This window comes from Meles meles, chromosome 17 (assembly GCF_922984935.1).
Source record: "Meles meles chromosome 17, mMelMel3.1 paternal haplotype, whole genome shotgun sequence".
Taxonomy (NCBI): Eukaryota; Metazoa; Chordata; class Mammalia; order Carnivora; family Mustelidae; genus Meles; species Meles meles.
The window spans coordinates 64,127,830-64,147,225 of record NC_060082.1 but is presented as its reverse complement, the minus strand read 5'-3'; the positions used below and the strand labels follow the sequence as shown (position 1 = coordinate 64,147,225).

The window sequence follows — 19,396 nt, the reverse complement described above, 5'->3', positions numbered from 1 at the left end:
AGCAGAGCCAAGAGCCAGAACAAGGAACTCCGTGCTGCACGGACACGGACCGTCCGAAGAAAGCAACCGCTCACGAACCGTACGGAAATCTGGCTGCAAACGGGACAGATCCGAGGAGAAAACACATTCTCTGCCCTCCTCATGAAATCCTTCAAAGATCCTACTGGAAATCTCAGGGGTGTCCCATTTCATCTCTTTGGATTAAGAAAAGAACGAGGCAGAACAGGATTAGTATCAGCTCTCCATGGTCGAAGCAGTCTGGTCACCCTAGTCCCGTCCACGCTCACATCTGTGCTGTGTCCGCCATCACGCGAGGAGGCCTCACCGCGGCCCTTCCTGTCCTTAAACAACGGCAAAAGATTCCTTTTCCTTCTCAAAAATGAAGGTAAATGCTAAGAAAGATTTACCATTTTATAGTGTTGTCATCAAAATGTTAAGACAGAAAATGACTTCAGAATGGCCAGGCTGTGACGACACGAACAACGTCACACACGACAGGCTTCTGCGCGCGCACACACACACACACGAATGCACTCACAACGGTTCTGAGCAGAGTAATCCATCAGTTCTTGCCCGTTTAAGTAACTAACTTTAAATTTCAGGACTTTAGTCATTTTCTCCGTTAGCACTGATGGTCTCTCAACATTTTCAGCTCCAATAATCATGACTTGAGGAATAAATAAAACTTTAAAGTCATCGATTTAAATGCTTTCATGAAAAAGTGGCCAACATCTCATACTAAATTGTTGAGGTTCTTTTTTAACTGAGGGTTCTCAAGCTGCAGACTGACCTGTGGGGTGCCCCTAAGGGGTCTGAGCCCCAAGGGAGCGGCCGGCAGGAGGCCAGGCGGGCACGCCTCCCCGTCACCACCTGCCGCCAGCTGCGGTGCCCGCAGACTTCTCCGCACCAGCACGTCTCCCTTTTCTTCCTCTCAAGGGGTTTTGTTCCCCCCCCACCCAGAAGGTTTTGTGATGATGACAAGGGATGGGAACAACTTTAGACTATGAACTACAAAGAGTTTCTTCTGTGAGCCAGGTGCTTGTTACACACTAATTCAATGTTTACTATCAGGATGTATAACTTGAAACATCTGCAGTGATTTCCTGTATTTGCAAATGTGTCCAGCTTTCCCAGCCATTTAAATAGGAAATTTAACGTTAAAGATTGGGCTGACCTTAAATATTGCATCAAGCAATGTCTGTGCTTCTGGGTAATATAGACTAGGGTTCTCCCACCTTCCCATTTACATGAGGGAGAACAGGACAAAATAATATAAAAAAGAGGTATAATTGTGCTTTTTTCCCCCAAGAATGAGTGAACTATGTGGAACAAAACAGCATGATAATCTCACTAAAAATCTTTTAACTCTAACCTTATTTTCCCTTAAAAAAACTGTTAATTTCTAATAATGCCCCCATGAAGTACAGATAGGTATGGTCCTACACAAAATGAAAGTTGGATTACTTTGGTTCCATTTCTTGAGTAATAAGTTGAGTAAACTGGGATGGTATTGGTCGTTCTTACCAAATAAATGGAAGTGTGTACTGCACCAGGTAATGGAAATGAACATTTTTTTAATTTTAAAAAGCTGCCTATACTTAATTTCAGAAACATTTAAATATAGCACTCAACTTATTTCTTAAATTAGGAACAATAATATTGTTCCTATGAAAAGCCCTTTTCTAGGTTTTTCTGCTCTGTCCTTCAGACTCATACGGGGTATCAAGTTCATGACCAAACTGCCTGCTTGTGATAAGCAGCATTCAGTTACATTCACCACTCCCTAGGGAGGGCCCATTACCATGGGCAAACATAGTATCACTATAAATGCATTCAGAATTAGTCTTTGGTTTAATATGTATTCACCAAATTCAGGGATGAAATAAAAGTTGCATAATCACTAGGGAGATAAAAGAAGAATGTACAATGAGTTAATGATGACCTATCTGGCCCATCCGCTGAGAAACGCAGAAACTACCAAACACCTTTTTGATCAAATGGCCCCCTTAATTTCTAGACTGTCCCATATAAGGGGGTTAAAAGTCAAGTCTGAGTACCTTCGCTTAGGAGAGTCATTCAATGCAAAAAGCATTTCTTGAGATGATAAAGAAATATAAAGTAAGAAAGGACTAAAGGTTGGGTCGTGAAGCAGTATGATCAGGAGCCTGTCCAGGGGTGCCGATGGGGAGCGATGGGGAGCTAAACACCCGTCAGCGCAGTGTTAGTGTTCCACGCGCACATGTGCCCATGTGCCTTTCATTTTACAACCTGTCTTTAAGGGAAAAAATGAGAAAATTTTTAAAAGTTAACTTTGTCCAAGGATTTATTTCTTTTAAACACAGATTTTTACGCTGGTTTAAGGTTTATCCTCAAAAAGTGATCCGCACACACCGAAAGGCAGAATGCCCCTATCCCAGGATGACCAGAGAACACACACACGGCAGGGAATAGAAGGCCGTTGTACTGACATTTAAAGCTTAGTATCTTTTAAAATATTGAAATCTGTTGGCGAATCTTACCTGGGAGAGGGAGCATCTTCTGAACCACACAGGAAAACAAACAAGCAAGCACAGCCTTTCCTTGCCCTTCCTTTTCACCCACTGGGTGTGAGTCCCCGAGGACTCCACACTTCCTTTGGTAGCCGTTTTGGGAAATTAATGCTGGAGCCTCTAATCCTGGACGGTGGGCATCAGCATTTCCCTCCCTGAATCCGTCCTCCTAACTTACCACCCCCAGGGGAGGGATCGCTCCAACGGGCAGCCACAGTCTTACTGAGAGCCCTAAACCGTTTGCGCAGACTAAAGTCAGAGATGTCAGGATAAAAGAGTAAACGTAACTACATCAGAGAAATAGCAAGATGGAGAGGAGAGAAACTAGTAACTGACACTGCCCTTCTACTTACACACCGAACTAAATAAACTAGTTAAAATCAAGTTAATGTCTGCCCAGAGGATATTACGATTTACCAACATAAATGATTAAAACAAGCAGCAACTTTTATATAAAATTAATAAAGACAAATGAGAAAAGAAACTGTCAGTAGCATCTATCTCCTCAGTGTGTCTGAAATGCACGTTATAAACTAGTCCGTTAGTACAGCAGCTTGCTAAAAACTGACTTTGGTTCAAGCTTAGTTAAAAACAACAACAACAACATAAAAGACAAAACAACACACACCACACATTAAAAAGGTGGATGGACATTTGTTAGTTTCCCTGCTTGCAGTTCACGGATTTTGGAGGGATTTTAGGGAAGGTGAATGGTGAGAAGAGGAAATTTAGGTTGATAATTAAATACTCTGAAATAAAACAGGAAGACAGAAGCAACAAAAGAAAGACTAACAAAGGGACTACAAATGTTTCCGGCCTTTTACTGTGAAGGTGCCTGTCTCCCACCTGGACGATCACGAAGAAACACACACACCACGTCCCTGTCACCGCCTTTCCCGACGCCGCGAAGAGACAGATACAGACCCCAAGCTCCCTTGGGGACCCAAGCAGAACACTCAGAACGCAGATGACCTGCACACCCTCTCTGAGACGCCAGCTCGAAAGCAGGGGCGCAAGTGCAGTCTCAGGCCACCAGAGACATAAGCAAGCACCCACGGACAGCACACGGGAACCGTGACCTCCAACACGAAGGGGAGCTCAGACGCGCCTCAGACGCGCCCCAGCGCAGCGATCCGATCTTCCGGGAACTGTTCGGGTACAGATACTGTCCTCGCAGCATGCGGACAGAAAGGGGAACTGAATGTCCAAGTTACCCTCATTCCTCTGCACTGACTTCCATCGACGACTCCTTTCCACGGGCCCGTTTACATAGAACTCCCTGCCAACAATTCCAGAAGCTAATCACTTTTTCTGTCGTAGAGCCAGACGTGTACTGCCCTTCTGACCCGCCTAGCTGGAGCATCACTAACAAACCCGGAGACACTTGAGGTGTGTGCAAAGTTCCTGCTCAGAGTCCTTCAAAGGTTCTCAAGACCCCATGCCAGCTAGTGCGCGCTCTCCAGTCGGGGAAGCAAGGAGAGACTCGGGTCAGAGGAATGTATGTACGCGCCGTCCGGTGAAAGAGAAGTCTGCGGCCAGAGGAAAAGGGGGGAGCCTCAGACTCTTCTCATCACACCTCTTTGGGAATACAGAACTGATGGCAACCGTCTAGTGGATTCCTTCAGAAATCAAAAGAAGGGCACAGTTTCCCAATCTCAATCAGTTCGCTCTTTGCCAAGTCAGTGAAAAGGAAGTTTGGATGAAAAACTTCCACAAAATGGAAACACACAAACCAACACACCAACAGTAGGAGCATTTTTCAGGAGATAAGCAATCAGGAGAACCACCCAGTCAGGGGTCTGCAGTAGTCTTTGCGCTTTGGGCCCAGATCCTGCCCTGCCGTGCACGGCGGTCCCGCGGGAGGTCGCGGAAGCAGCACCGGTGCGCCGCGGGACCTGGGCCTCAGGGTCATTCAGTGATCTGGGGTGAGTGAGAGCTACAGTTCAGCAGGAATTCCTTCCTACACAAAAGTGCTCCGAAGGCACCACCTGACGGGGGGGGGGGGGGCGTGTGTGGAGTGGGCGTTTGCACACACTGCCTTCAGCTTCTGCACCAAGCCTCTTGCATAAGTGGCAAAAGAAAATAATTTTCTAGCACCTCTGTAAGAGTCATCAAGGATAAGGAAACCAGCAAGAACATTCCCCGCAGTTAAGAACGCAAGTCTCCCCTTCCCCCCAAACCCTCCCTCCCCACAGTGTGGGAGCTCACTGAAATAGGATCCAGGAGCAAGAGATAAACATGTCCAAACTATATATATATATAAAAAACAATAACAACAACAACAACAATAATAGAGATACAGTAATACAGGCCTGCCTAAATTGTACCAGTTAAGAAAGGAACCCCCAACACAATTGATATGATTATAAACACCTTGTTATGACTTAATGGCCTGTACAACAGACCCATAAAAATGATTTTTTTTTAAGAAAAAAAGAAATTTAGACAAACAAATCCCCGTCCTATATTGGAATTGGTAACCCACCTTAACTTGTCATCATGACTGCTGGAAATGATAAGTAGTCCTTTCACTTCTTTTTTTGTTTGTTTGTTTTTGATTTTTTGTTTCTGTGTGGTTTTTTGGTTTTTTTTTTTTGTTTTTTTTTTTTTACTTTTTGGTTAGAAAGTTCTCCAATCCATGAAGCAATCCTGAAAAGACAGTGTTTTATTACAAAATTAGGCAAATGTTGTCCTTTCTCCATCCTTTTTTTCTGGTATGCGTTTTTCTCCTCTCCCTTCTTTCCCTTGCTGCTGAAACATGGCAAGAGGAAGCCAATCACATTTTTAGTCTCAGCCTGGCCGGCAGCCCATCGCACCCCGTGCGGCCCAGCCGGCTCACTGTGCCTTGGACGCGGTGGTGGTGGTGGCGGCGGCCCCGCTGGCAGAGGCCACCGTGAAGAGAGAGTTCTGGATGGACTCGGCGGAGGCGGAGGTGGCATGAAGGCTGGCTACAGGTCCAGAGTTCCCTGCGGAGGCTGCAGCGGCAGAGACCAAGCTCACGGGGTTGCTGGTGAGCAGAGAGAGGTTCTGAGGGTTCAGGAACAGGGGGGCAGTCACGATGTTGGGGGCTCCGCCTGCATTGGCAAAGACCAGGTTCCCAGTGGCATCCAGTGACGTTATTGGAAGGGAGCCACCAGAGGCAAGAGCTACAGACAAAACCCCACAAACAGGCAGAAAGGAGAACGTTAAAACCATTCTAGAGAAGCCAAGTAACATATCAAATGTAGTCTTCCCACAACCTAGGTGGAAAAGGGCAACCCTTAATTGACTTTTTATCTTAATCCCAGCGCTCCCCTGCCTCCAACCGAGCGCATCTGTAATTCTGGAAGAGCCTGAGCGGCCGTATTCCAACGAATGGGCGCAAGCAGCACAGGCTGGCGGGCAGAAATGAGCGAAGCCGAGCTGCCCGGCCGTGTCGGGGCCTCAACTTCCTAGAAGACCTCACCCTCTGAGGGCTATTAATTCTGATAATTTTGTCTTTAATGAAGAGTGATTTTACACTTTGATGCAAAAGACAAACTAGGTACAGTGACTGGGGCATTAAAATACAATTCGCTTTTAGCCAACTGGCATTATTCATAAATCTGAGCACTTAAAAAAAAAAAGAAAGATGAAAACCATCTTCCCAAATGGCTTTAGTGCTAAAATCATTATCTATCACCAAATACAGTGTAAGGTGCGGTTAGTGCTTCCCTTGCAGACGCATCACATTTGGCTCCCAGGACTCATGCCGAGGAGGAGGATGACGTGGGGGGGGGGGGGGGACAAGGACAGCATAGATGGGGCGGCCTAAGGGGCTCACTAAGGTTAGGACTTGCTCTCAGAGGGAAAGTCTGTCTGCGACACTGTCACTTCTGTCCCCACAGAAGGTATCACCGACTTCTAAATAACCGGGCACTCTCATTTGATACCTTCTTCCGCCATCCGACACCCCTCCAGGGTCCTCCCACCCGGACAACCACATTGTCACATGAAGATCTGAGGGGTTTTCTAATGGCACTAAAAATCCAGTTCATTTCTTACAGAACACATAAAGCAAGCTAGGGGGACCGAAGGGAAGGTCTCTGACTCCGGACATGGCATACAAAGAGCAAGGTTAACAAGACTTGGCATAGCCTGACGTTTTCTGAGGTTCTAGGCTTCCGGTCATCGGACAGTTGCAGAGTTTCCCAGAAAGTACTCATTCTGATCTCTGCTGGGCCCTGCAAAAGGCATTTGCCTTTGCGGCATCACTACAGCCCAGAGGTACACCCTCGCGCAAGAGAAAAAGTGATTTATCACAAATCTTATGCCAGAAAGAAATCCTCGTATCACAAGAAGTTTACAGCCCTAACCATCAATTTTACATATGATTTAGTCGCTAAGAAAGCCAATATAACGTAAGGTAATTGTCACCTAACGATTCATAAGAAATACGGATTTGGTCATTCAGTCACCTGAGTGACCAAATTAATAATTCTCCAGGAGATCTGGTCTACATCCGCGGCTCCTGAAAATGTTTCAGAGCCAGAAAGGTGAAATGGGTGTCTTAGGCAGGGAGGGTGGCTTCTGGACCCCACCCAAGGGCAGTGACTGGCCGCCCAAAGACAAACAACGTGACGTGACCAGAGGCTTGGAACTTGCAGTCCCACCCCAGCCTCACGGGACGGGAGCGGGGACGGAGCCTGACTCTGCCAAGGGCCAGGGACTTAGTCAATCTCATGAAGCCTCTGTAAAAACCCATGAGGACAGCTTTGGGTCTTTTTTGGAGAGCTTCCCCTCTGGGAGAACCAGGAAGCTTCTACCCGCCACCGAGCTAGGCCCTAAGCTCCCTAGCTCCGCACCGACAGAGATTCCTCGGGTTGGGACCCCACCTGCCACGCCTTCTCCTCTGGCTGCGGACCTGCCCCTTCCTCGTGCCCTTTCACAAGCCACAAGCTGCTGAGCGTGAGCAAGGGCTTCCCGGAGCTCTGCGAACCGAGCACCAGATGCAGCCTAAGGAGGAGACTGCTGGGCCCTTGGATCTGTAACTGGTCAGAGGCCGCGGGAGGCGCCTGGGCCTACGACTGCTGTCTGAAGGGGAAACGGGAGCAGCGCCGTAGGACTGAACCCCGAACGGGGGGAGTCGGACGCTGCCTCTAGGGAGACGGTATCAGAGTCCACTTGAGCTCTCAGCCACCTTGCTGGTATGCGACAGCTGCTTGCTGCTGGGGGCAGGGAGGGCACGTTGGCTGGAACTGGGTCTAGGAACCCTAGAAAGAGTAATCCAGGTCACGTCTTAGATGTGTCTGTCTTAGATGTGTCTGTCACTCCCACTCGCTACCGTACACTGCAGACACCATTCGTGAAACACTCATGGGACTTGAGGTTGGCTAACAGCTTACGTTTGGCCCCAGGAACTCTCATTTAAGTACAAAACATTTAAATTTTAAGAAAAAAATTCTCTGATTATTACACTGATGTCTCAAATTGTCTTCCTGAATCACATAACAGCATCTTTAGACACAAAGCTCCGAAGCCAAATAAGGGAAACCCTTCCGGTGTGGAAGGAGCGGCTTTCGCCTGGACAGCACGCTGAAGCCGAACGCGACCCCCTGGCCTTGGAGAAGAGACTGTCCAAGGCCATGCATGTGCTGTACTGACGGGGACAGACAAAGGGCAGAACCTAACAATGGAAAGTGCGCCCGGAGCCCGCATAATGTGCTTCCAGGTTAATTCATCACGGGACCTTCTCACACATGCCGCTCTTAGGGGTGCGGCTGGACTGGGCAATGTTTCTCGGTCAAGTTTGCCTGGATGGGTCTTGGTTGTGTACTCAGGTCAATCTGTCAGGGGGAAATTCTGCCTCCACGTCTGCTCACCTAAGAAGATAAATAGCAACACAGAGTCCTCGTTTTTTATGACGCTTCAAACTAAGCACGTTTCCTGTTCTCACACGCGAACACCTACACTGCTTGCAGAAAAAACCCTTTTTACAAGGACGTTTCTTGGTCCTCAAGTGAATCAGCGTTATCAGTCCAACTCTCTCTCCCCACCACCTTCACCCGGGGCAAAGCAAACTTCCCTCATTACCAAGACAGCGAGCAGAGGAGCGAAGCGAGCAAGAAGTTCTACTGACCTTGAATGGTTGCCAGTGTGCTGTTGCTCATGAGGGCTGGGCTGAGGGCGCCGCCCAGGGTCCCTGGGTTGAGGCTGAGTAAGGCACCTCTGCAAGGCCAAAAGAGGGGTCACTCGTTACAAGGCGCGGCTGTCGGCTGAGCTCACGCGCCGGAAAGGACAAGGGAAAGGGAAACCGGGCTGGGGAAGTCAAGAAGTCCCTGTGACTGTCCTTGCGGGAACAGGGCTTGGCTCGGGCTTTCTCGGCTGCTCCCCGGCACACGGCCAAGTAAGGACATGATCCCCCCCGAGCGGAAAACCCGCAGTTCTGGTGACTCTTTCAATGACCGCTCTCTCCTTTTTCCAGACCCACACACAAAAATGCCAGAGACAGGAACGTATTTACAAGTGTCCTTCCCTGCTTGATGGGAAGGCCGGCATCCCGCTGCCATCTGGGTCTGAGGACCAGGCAGCGGACGGCGGAGCGCGCTGACACCGAGCTCGGGGCTTCCCTCCCGGCCCGCGGCGCGGCCGCCCCCCCAGCTCGGACGCCGCGTCCCGCGCCTCCGCACGGCGGCCCGTTCCCAAGCGCCGGCGGCTGGAAGGAGAGTCCGGGGGGGCCCTCAACGGGGTGGTGGCGGCTCCCCACGAGTGACCGCAGGGCGGGCTCCCCGGCGGGCGCTGCTTACCCAGCTGCGAACTGCGAGGGCGCCATGAGGCCCGGGCCGAGGCCGGCGGCCGCGGCCATGGCGGCGAGGCTGGCGTTGGCCGGCAGCGGGGCGGCCCCTTGGAGGGCGGCGGCCGCCGCCGTCTGCAGCCCGGACGCGGTCACCATCACCTGGCTGGTCCCGAGGGCCGAGGACAACGTGGAGGTGGTCTGTGTCGTGCTGGTCTCGCTGGCGCTGGACGCCTCGGAGGCGGAGGCGGAGGCCGACGGGGAGGGACTGAGCGAGGGGGAGGTGCCGGCGGCGGCGGCGGCGGGCGGCGCCGAGGAGATGACGGTGGCCGAGCCGGTGGCCGCGCTGTCCGTGCTGCCTGCGGGCGGGGCAGAGAGACCGTGAGCGGCGCGGGGCTCCCCGTCGCTCCGCCGCGCTCCCGACCCCACGGCGCCTCGGTCCTCCGCCGCCGGGGCCGCTGGCTGGGGTTTTCCTGTCACCCCGCCGGCGATTCCGTGGAAACTAACATTTGGGAACCCGAACCACGATCCCTGCTTTAGGAGGCAAGAGCGAGCCGGCAGCCATGCGAGCAGCGCAGAGCAGTCTTCTAGGTGCACAAACCCAAGAATCAGCCGCTGCAGCTGCGGACTGAACCGGTCTGGGGAAGAAACACATAAGCAAGAGTCCTGGCTTCTGAGAGGCAGTTTCCATCAGAAATTGCAGTGGCCTCTCCAGAAAAATCAGAAACACAGCGAAGGCAAGAACTAAAACTCAGCTATTCTTCTGAAGTTCAGGGTCAGTAATGACATCTGCGGAACGAGTGGGGACCAGCTACGGGCCTGCATCTAGATGCCTTCTTCGTGCTGAAATACTGAAGGAGCTGTTCTGTAATGAAAATCGGCTCTCACGAAGCCTGCCGGAAACATGTCCTTATTCATGGAAACAGTAACGTGCAAGGATATTATGAATCTCATGAAAGAATGAAAAATGAAGCTCGAGGAAACGTATTTGAGAGACCTTTAAAAAAAAGAATCAAGATGCCCAAACTTCTTTTTGTTGTAAGGAGAACAGCAAACACTTGTATACAAACAACTAACTGACATTATAAATATCCGTGCTGAAAACTAAAACACATTCACCGGAATTACTTAATGTTCGAGATCAATGTCGAACAGAAACATAATAAATACATAATTAAAAATTTCTAGTGGTCCTACTAAAAATATTAAAAAGGAGTAAGTTAAATTATTTCCATAATATTATCATTTTAACATTAAATCAGTCTCAAAAAAGTATTTTCACACTAAGTCTTTGAAAATAGTGTGTGATTTACACTTAATAGCACATCTCAATTAGAACTAGCCCCATTATATGTGCTTAAAAACCACAGGTGGCTAGTGCCTGCCGCGCTGGCCAACAGAGGTCTAAAATATGTCTAGAAGTTAGGCCTGTGGAGTCAGAGAGGCAAGTGTGACGAAAAGAATATAGTCTCTCTGCCCAAAGCAGAAATGACTCATAAGGCAGTCATAGGATAGAAAGCCTTCCATAAACCAGATGCCAGCTGTCCCCAGTGAACTGTAATTCTGATGCTATTTACAGAAGGCACTCAGAAGAGACTCTCTGTCAGTTCTCAGTAAATGCCACAGAATCACAAACGCGGGCTGCCCACACCCGCTGGAACCTAATTCACTGAAGCTCACTACGTTCTAGGGTCTCCCCAACCATATATATATGTATAAAGCAGAACCCCAGTGGTATTTTCTCAGGACACAGAGCTCAAGAAGACAAAAAGCGCCTATAAATTTTCAACGTAGTATTTCTGTGAGGTATAAAAGACTCGGTACCTTCTAGAAGAACTAGACCAATCAAAATAAATGTTTCAAACCCATAAATACACTGGAACAAAGACCTTATGTAAAAGATAACTTTTTTGGTGACAAAATCTATCACTAAGCTAAAGAAGACTCTCTCTTAAAAAATTCAGTTCTGTCCTCCTAAAATCTATTTTTGAGCCTTCTGGTCTATACTAAGAACATCTAGAATTCAACTTTCCTCATTTTAGCTCTAAGGAAGTGTTTCTTTCACACGGCACAGGGCTGGGAGGAAATCAGACATCCTCTGTTTCGGTACTGAGTCCGCTCTTCCGGCCCCCACACTGCTGCGCAGAAGTGTTACGTGGTCTCAGTGAATCCCATAAACACCTCTTTCTTACTGCTAATCAAAAAGGGACCATGTATTCCTCTTTCCCCCTTTATAAATTGCCTCTTTATTGCTGTTGTCGCTAAATACAGCTACATCTGTATCATTAATCAGGCTCCGTTACTGTTCAGTTCTAAGTCTACCTGATCACTCTCTCCCTCTCTCTGAGTCCCTGACGCTGTGCTGGGTCCTACGCTGGGCAGGTTCACACTCTTCCACTTTGACACCTAGAACTGCCCCTGTTCTATCTAGAAAGGCAAATGTCTTTTCTCATTTCTCTTTGTACTACTAAGAAATTTCAATGTACTTTCAATCTTTTCTTGCCTAATTTCTCACTACCCTAATCTACCCTTATCTATGGGCACTACTTCCCTTTCCAAGTGCTGAAACTGTCAATTTCCATAAGACTCCTTATCTTGAGGTCAAAGACTTAAAATAGGATTTTTTTTCCACTCTCCATTTCCACTGCTTTCAGACACACCATTCAGCATCTCTCTCTTTAAATTCCCTATGTATACAAAGAAGGTCCCAGTCATCCTCAGCAGTTAAGTTAACCTGGGCTGGAAGATGACTCCAGAAACCACTCCCAGGAGTTTTTTTTTTTTCTGGTTGTCATCCTTCAACCACATTCCAGGTGTTTTCAATAAGAATATGTCATGTGAGGGGCGCCTGGGGGGCTCAGTGGGTTAAGCCTCTGCCTTCGGCTCAGGTCATGATCTCAGGGTCCTGGGATCGGGCCCCGCATTGGGCTCTCTGCTCGGTGGGGAGCCTGCTTCCTCCTCTCTCTGCCTGCCTCTCTGCCTACTTGTGATCTCTGTCAAATAAATAAATAAAATCTTAAAAAAAGGAATATGTGCCATTCCGATCAAAATTCCACCGATATTTTTCAAAGAGCTGGAGCAAATAATCCTAAAATTTGTATGGAGTCAGAAGAGACCCCGAATTGCTAAGGAAATGTTGAAAAACAAAAAACTGGCGGCATCACGTTACCCGATTTCAAGCTTTACTACAAAGCTGTGATCACCAAGACGGCGTGGTACTGGCATAAAAACAGACACATAGACCAGTGGAACAGATGGGAGAGCCCAGATATAGACCCTCAACTCTATGGTGAAATAATCTTCGACAAAACAGGAAAAAATATTCAATGGAAAAAAGACAGTCTCTTCAATAAATGGTGCTGGGAAAACTGGACAGCGATATGTAGAAGAATGAAACTCGACCATTCTCTTTCACCGTACACAAAGATAAACTCGAAATGGATAAAAGACCTCAACGTGAGACAGGAATCCATCAGAATCCTAGAGGAGAACATAGGCAGTGACCTCTTCGATATCAGCCACAGCAACTTCTTTCAAGATATGTCTCCAAAGGCCAAGGAAACAAAAGCGAAAATGAACTTTTGGGACTTCATCAAGATCAAAAGCTTCTGCACAGCAAAGGAAACAGTCAACAAAACAAAAAGGCAACCCACGGAATGGGAGAAGATATTTGCAAATGACAGTACAGACAAAAGGTTGATATCCAGGGTCAATAAAGAACTTCTCAAACCCAACACACACAAAACAGATAATCATATCAAAAAATGGGCAGAAGATATGAACAGACACTTCTCCAACGAAGACATACAAATGGCTATCAGACACATGAAAAAATGTTCATCATCACTAGCCATCAGGGAGATTCAAATTAAAACCACATTGAGATACCACCTGACACCAGTTAGAATGGCCAAAATTAGCAAGACAGGAAACAACGTGTGTTGGAGAGGATGTGGAGAAAGGGGAACCCTCTTACACTGTTGGTGGGAATGCAAGTTAGTGCAGCCACTTTGGAGAACAGTGCGGAGATTCCTCAAGAAATTAAGAATAGAGCTTCCCTATGACCCTGCAATTGCACTGCTGGGTATTTACCCCAAAGATACAGATGGAGTGAAAAGAAGGGCCATCTGTACCCCAATGTTTATTGCAGCAATGGCTACGGTCGCCAAACTGTGGAAAGAACCAAGATGCCCTTCAACGGATGAATGGATAAGGAAGATGTGGTCCATATACACAATGGAGTATTATGCCTCCATCAGAAAGGACGAATACCCAACTTTTGTAGCAACATGGACGGGACTGGAGGAGATTATGCTGAGCGAAATAAGTCAAGCAGAGAGAGTCAAGTATCATATGGTCTCACTTATTTGTGGAGCATAACAAATAACATGGAGGACATGGGGAGATGGAGGGGAGAGGGAGTTGAGGGAAACTGGAAGGGGAGATGAACCATGAGAGACTATGGACTCTGAAAAACAACCTGAGGGTTATGAAGGGGGGGCGGGGGGGGTGGGGGGGGTGGGGTGGGAGGTTGAGGAACCAGGTGGTGGGTAATAGGGAGGGCACGTACTGCATGGAGCACTGGGTGTGATGCCAAAACAATGAACACTGTTATGCTATAAATAAACAAATAAAAATAAATAAATAAATAAAAGTAAAATTAAAAAAAAAAAAAAAAAGGAATATGTCATGTGAGCACTTGTAATTCTCAAATAAATTCCCCTAACTAGTGAATCACATTTTACTTTTTTAATTGAATTTCATTTTACTTTTGAAGATTGATTTGAGAGAGAGAGAGAGAGTGTACAGGCAGAGAGGGAGTAGCAGACTCCCCGCTGAGTAGGAAGCCCAGCGTGGGTCTTGATCCCAGGATGTTGGGATCATGACCTGAGCTGAAGGCAGACACCCAACTGACTGAGTGCCCCAGGCGCCCTAGTGAATCACATTTTAATCAACATTTTATGACCTTATATTCTTGGCAACACAGTTACTTGGGCTACTTTGACCAGAGAACTGATGTTTGCTCACTTCAATGTCCTCAACAACAAAGTAAAACGCCATCACCCACTAGAAGGTTAGTGGGAAGTTACATGCAAGGATATACAGTGTCAGGCACATCCTCTCACTTCCTGCCTCATCTTTGTTTTTTTAGAAAATACACTTTTGAGATATGATTTAAATGTAAGATTCAATGGTTTCTAATATACTTACAAAGTCGTACAGTTACCACCCACTGCACCCGGCTTATGACCAGACGGCCTGTGGCTCTCCGAAGTCACACCCTCTCCCACCCACAGCCGCTGCCTCATCTGCGTTTCTCTCTACAGGTTCACCTTTTCAGGACACCTGACGTAAATGGACTTGTACGATTTGTGATCATTTTCATCTGGCTTCTCTCAGCACACTGTTTTCAAGGTTCATCCATGTCGTAGCACAAATCAGTACCTCCTTTCTCTGGCTGGAAAGTACTCCAGTGCGTGGGCAGACCACATCGTGTTGAGGGGTTCACCAGCGGACGGGCACTGGCTTGTTCCCGGTATTTGGTTATTACGAAGAACGCTGCTAGGATCATCTGTACCAAGGTTTTTGTGTGGGCCTGCTTTCATTTCTCTTGGGGACTTACAGGCCAAATGGTAAGTTTACATTTAACTTCTAAAGACACCGCCCAAGTGTTTTCCAAAATGGCTACATCACATTTCACACTACCCCAGCGATGCATGACAGTTCCCGGCCAGCAAGGACTATTTTTGGTCTTTTTGATGACAGCCATTATATAGTGAGTATGAAATCTTATCTATGGTTTTAATTTGCAATTCTCGAATGAGTTACAAGACTGAGCATCTTTTTAAGGTGCTTGTTAGTCATTTCCATATGTTCTTTGGCATTATATATATATATATATATTAGAATCTTTTGGTCTTTTAAAAATGAGGTTGTTTATATTTTTACTACTTAACTATAAGTTATTTACATGCTCTAGACACAGTTCCTTTATCAGATCAGATATATGATTTACAATGTTTTCTCCAAGGCTGTGGGTGTCTTTTCATTTTCTTAAAATGTTTCCTGAAGTACAAGATTCTGCTTTTGCTAAGTTCCAATTTATCATTCTTTTATTCTATAGATTGTGTTTGGTGTTGTATCTACAAACTCTTTGCCTAACCCGAGGTCATGAAGACTGTCTCCTGTTTTCTAAAAATTTTATTTCTTACATTTAGGCCTTTGATCCCTTCGGCTTAATTTTCGTGCATGATATCAGGCAAGGATCTGAATTCATCTTCCTGAATAGGGACATCCGGTTTCTCAGAACCATATGAAGAGTATCTTTTTGCTACTGAATTGCTTCGGTACCTCTGTCAAAAGTCAGTAGAGCCTAAATTTAAAGGTTTGTTTCTGGACTCTCAATTCTGTTCCATTAATCTATTGTCTGTCCTCACGCGGGCCGCATACTGTTTTTATTACACAGCTTTACACCATGCTCTGAAATCAGGATATTTTCCAACTTCATTCTTTTTCAAAATTGTTTTGGCTATTCTGGGTCTCTTCCATATATTTAGGATGAGTTTATCATGATAATTACTGCAAGAAAATTGCTAGAATTTTTACTATAATTGTATTGAATCTATAGATCAATTCGGAGAATACTGTCATCTTAAAAATACTGAGTCTTGGGGTGCCTGGGTGGCTCAGTGGGTTAAAGCCTCTGCCTTCAGCTCAGGGTCCTGGGATTGAGCCCCACATCGGACTCTGCTCAGCGGGGAGCCTTCTCTGCCTGCCTCCTCTGCCTCCTTGTGATCTCTCTCAAATAAATAAATAAATAAAATCTTTAAAAAAAATACTGAGTCTTCTAAACCTTCTGAACATGGAATATTTCCATTATTTGGACTTTCTCTAATTTCTCTCAGCAAACTACAGTTTTCACTGTATAAGACTTGCACTTCTTTTGTTAGATTTATTCCCAAGTGTTTTATTCTTTTTGAAGCTATTGTGGATAAAATTATTTTTATAATTTCATTTTTGGACTGCTCACTGATAGCCTGTACAAATGCTATTGATTCTTACATGTTGATCTTGTATCCTGCAACAACACGAAATTCATTTATTCATCCTAGTAGTTTTTTTGGTACGTGGACTCCTTGGGACTTTTATATATACAGAATAATGCAAACAGAGAGTTTAACTTTTCCTCTTTCAAACTGGATTTTTTCATTTTCCCCCTTTGTTAAACTGGCTCTAACCTCTTAGTACAATGTTAATTTGTTTGTTCCTAGTTTTATGGGGAAAGCATTCAGCCTTTCACCATGAAGTATGCTGTTAGCTGTAGGTTTTTAAGAGATGCTCTTTACTCTTTATCTGGTGAAGAAGTTTTCTTCTATTCCAGGTTTTTATTATGAATGGGTGTTGGATTTTGACAAGGGCTTTTCCTGTATCTGCTGAGATGATGCTGTGGTTCTGGTCCTTTCTTCTGCTGTCGTGGTGTAGTACATTATCTTATGTTCAGTTATTATTAAACCAACCTTACATTCCTGGGATTAGGCCCTGTTGGTGGTGATGAATATCTTTTCTGCACGTTACTGGGATTTGGTTTGCTAAAATTTGCTGAGTGATTTTTTGTATATTTTCATAAGGGATATGGGCCTATAATTTGTGTGTGTGTGTGGTATCTCTGTCTGGCTTTAGTAACAAGGTAATATTGGCTACACACAATGAGCTGTCCTTCCTCTATCTTCTGGAAGAGATAGTTGAAGATTAACTTTATTTCTTCTTTAAAAATCTGATAGAATTCATTTCTAAAGCCATCTGGGTCTAAACTTTTCTTTTTGGAAAGCCTTTATATTAATGATTCATTTACTTTGCTTGCTTTAAGTCTATTTAAGTTTTCTTTCTTTCTTTCTTTTTTTTTTTTTTGAGTGAGTTTGGATAATCTGTGTCTTTCTCAGAATCAATCTGTTTCATCTAAATTGCCTTATTTTTGGGGGGCATAAAGTTGTTCATAATACTCCAGTATGCCACATAAGGCACCAATTCCATTCCTAAATATATACCCAAGAGAACTGAAAACATGTCCACATAAAAACCTACATACACATGCTCACAGCAGCAATGCTCAAATTGGCCAAAAACGGAAAGCAACTCAAATGTCCATCAATTCATAAATGATAAACAAAATCTGTTATATCCACACAATTAAATATCACAAAACCATAAAAAAGGAATGAAGTACTGATATTCTGCAAGACAGATAAACCTTGGAAAATGTTATACTAAATGGAAGAAGCCAGACACAGACCAAATAATACATTATTCTACTTGTACGAAATGTCCTTAACGAGCATACCATGGAGACAGAGCAGACCGGCCAGGACTAGGGTGAGGAGTCAATGGGGAGGGACTGCTAATGGTATGGAGTTGCACAGGACTCATTATGGAACAACGTTTTGGGGGAAAAATTGGGGCAGAGCATGTTAAGTTGAGATTATTGAAGGCTGTCGAATTTTTGTCTTTGAGACACGTCCGAAGACATCTCTCTGGAGTAGTACAGTCATGATCATTCTTCTGTCTCTTCTAGGAAAGCTCACCAGAGAGCTGTCATGTGCCAAGCACTATGCTAAATACCGGAAAATAAAAGCAACCGTGTCAATAAGACTAGATTTCTCTTAGAAGATGGTAAACTGAGGATATGGTTCTTTCCTCTTCATTTCTAAAATCCTATTCTAAATGATGGTTAAAAAAAAAAAGGAAGTAAGAGTTCTGGGGACAGATATCAGAGGACTTGAGATTTTGATAGACTCGCAAATGAGAAAGAGGTTGACATTTGGTGGTATGGAAACCAACTTGAGTCCAGAAGGGCACAGGAGACGGCTCGGACAGCAGTGAGAATTACTCACTTCGGCAGAGCCCCAAGGAGACTCCAAGCGCAGAGTTGTCAGAGAAAGAGAATTACAATAGAAGGGAATGACTTTATCCTGAAGAGAACTTTCTGTATAGTCCTGACTTTTGAAACCTATGTTTCATGATATGCTATTATCTCGTATACTTACAAAAACCGCGCGAGGATGAGAGGAAGAACACCAATATTGAATATCAGTGAAACAAACGGAACTGCACGTGAATAATGTCGCTACACTGAAGAGGACGGAGGAAAAACCAACCCAAACAGCTACTACACAGTCTCTGGATCATGGGCCTTCAGGCTAAAGGCAAGGACCCTAAACAAACAGGGAACTCGACTCAGGGGCCTGTCCGTTTCGAGGCGTGGACTGGCCATTCTGAAACCACTCTGTTTTCACTACAGGACCAGCAATCCGGTCATGATACTGCTCTTATCGTGGGAGCCAGGCTGCTCGCTGTCACTGTGAAGGCAGTTAACGTGGAAAACGGACAGAAAGGCATAAACTATAGGGTGCCAGGCTGGAATCGGAGCTCTCAGTATGAACCCATGGATTTGAATAAAAGCAGATAAAGTGCACACAGGTATGTACGGATCTATGTATAAAAATGAATTTACATGTGTCGGTCTAAGCACACACAAAGGTACGCATACGCATGCGTGTACCTATTTCTGTCGAGACGCCCTAGCAGCAGAGACAACACAGTATCGATGATGCACGTCGATCCTGGTGTTCTGCAGACCTCTCCTTGCTAGAAAGAACTAGGGATCCTTGAAGAAATGGCTGCCTCCAGGCCCGGCGCAGAGCACCTGTAAGATGAGGCTGAACATCTTGTGCCAAAGAATTAAGAAAGCAAAGAATGTCAGGGACACGTCGAAAAAGCACAAGAGCCACCACCAAGGGGATCCCACTGGCAAAATGAAGAACAGTTTGAACATTAAAATAAAAAGTAATAGTAGGATTCCAACCTACTGAATACGGAAAAAAATGTCTGAGTCCATACTGATACAGACAGGGCAAAAAGAAAAGCGTATCCTTACAGGTGAAAGGCAACTAATGAATGCAGAAGAAATGACAGAATTACTTGAGAATCACAGTAAGAGATCCATGCAAAGATCATCAATGGACACTAGTGGGCAAAGGTTTGAAGAATTCCCCGTTTACTGCTGTAAAGAGTGAAACAGTAACTACATGACGGAAAATCT

General features: G+C 45.7%; 1 protein-coding gene across 8 annotated transcripts in view; it reads right to left on the bottom strand.

The window, feature by feature from the left end:
* Positions 1–360: 360 nt before the first annotated feature.
* Positions 361–19,396, bottom strand: part of POU2F1 (POU class 2 homeobox 1) — a 179,583-nt gene continuing 160,547 nt past the window's right edge. For 7 of the 8 annotated variants that reach the window (XM_045982521.1, XM_045982517.1, XM_045982518.1 and 4 more), the window contains 3 exons: positions 9,314–9,659; positions 8,647–8,735; positions 361–5,695 (listed from right to left, as the gene is read on the bottom strand). In XM_045982521.1, the coding sequence (XP_045838477.1) occupies positions 5,385–5,695; positions 8,647–8,735; positions 9,314–9,659 (746 nt within the window). In that variant the 3' untranslated portion in view covers positions 361–5,384. Of the gene's footprint in view, positions 5,696–8,646; positions 8,736–9,309; positions 9,660–19,396 lie in introns of those variants that run through there. The other variant, XM_045982524.1, reaches the window with a different exon arrangement.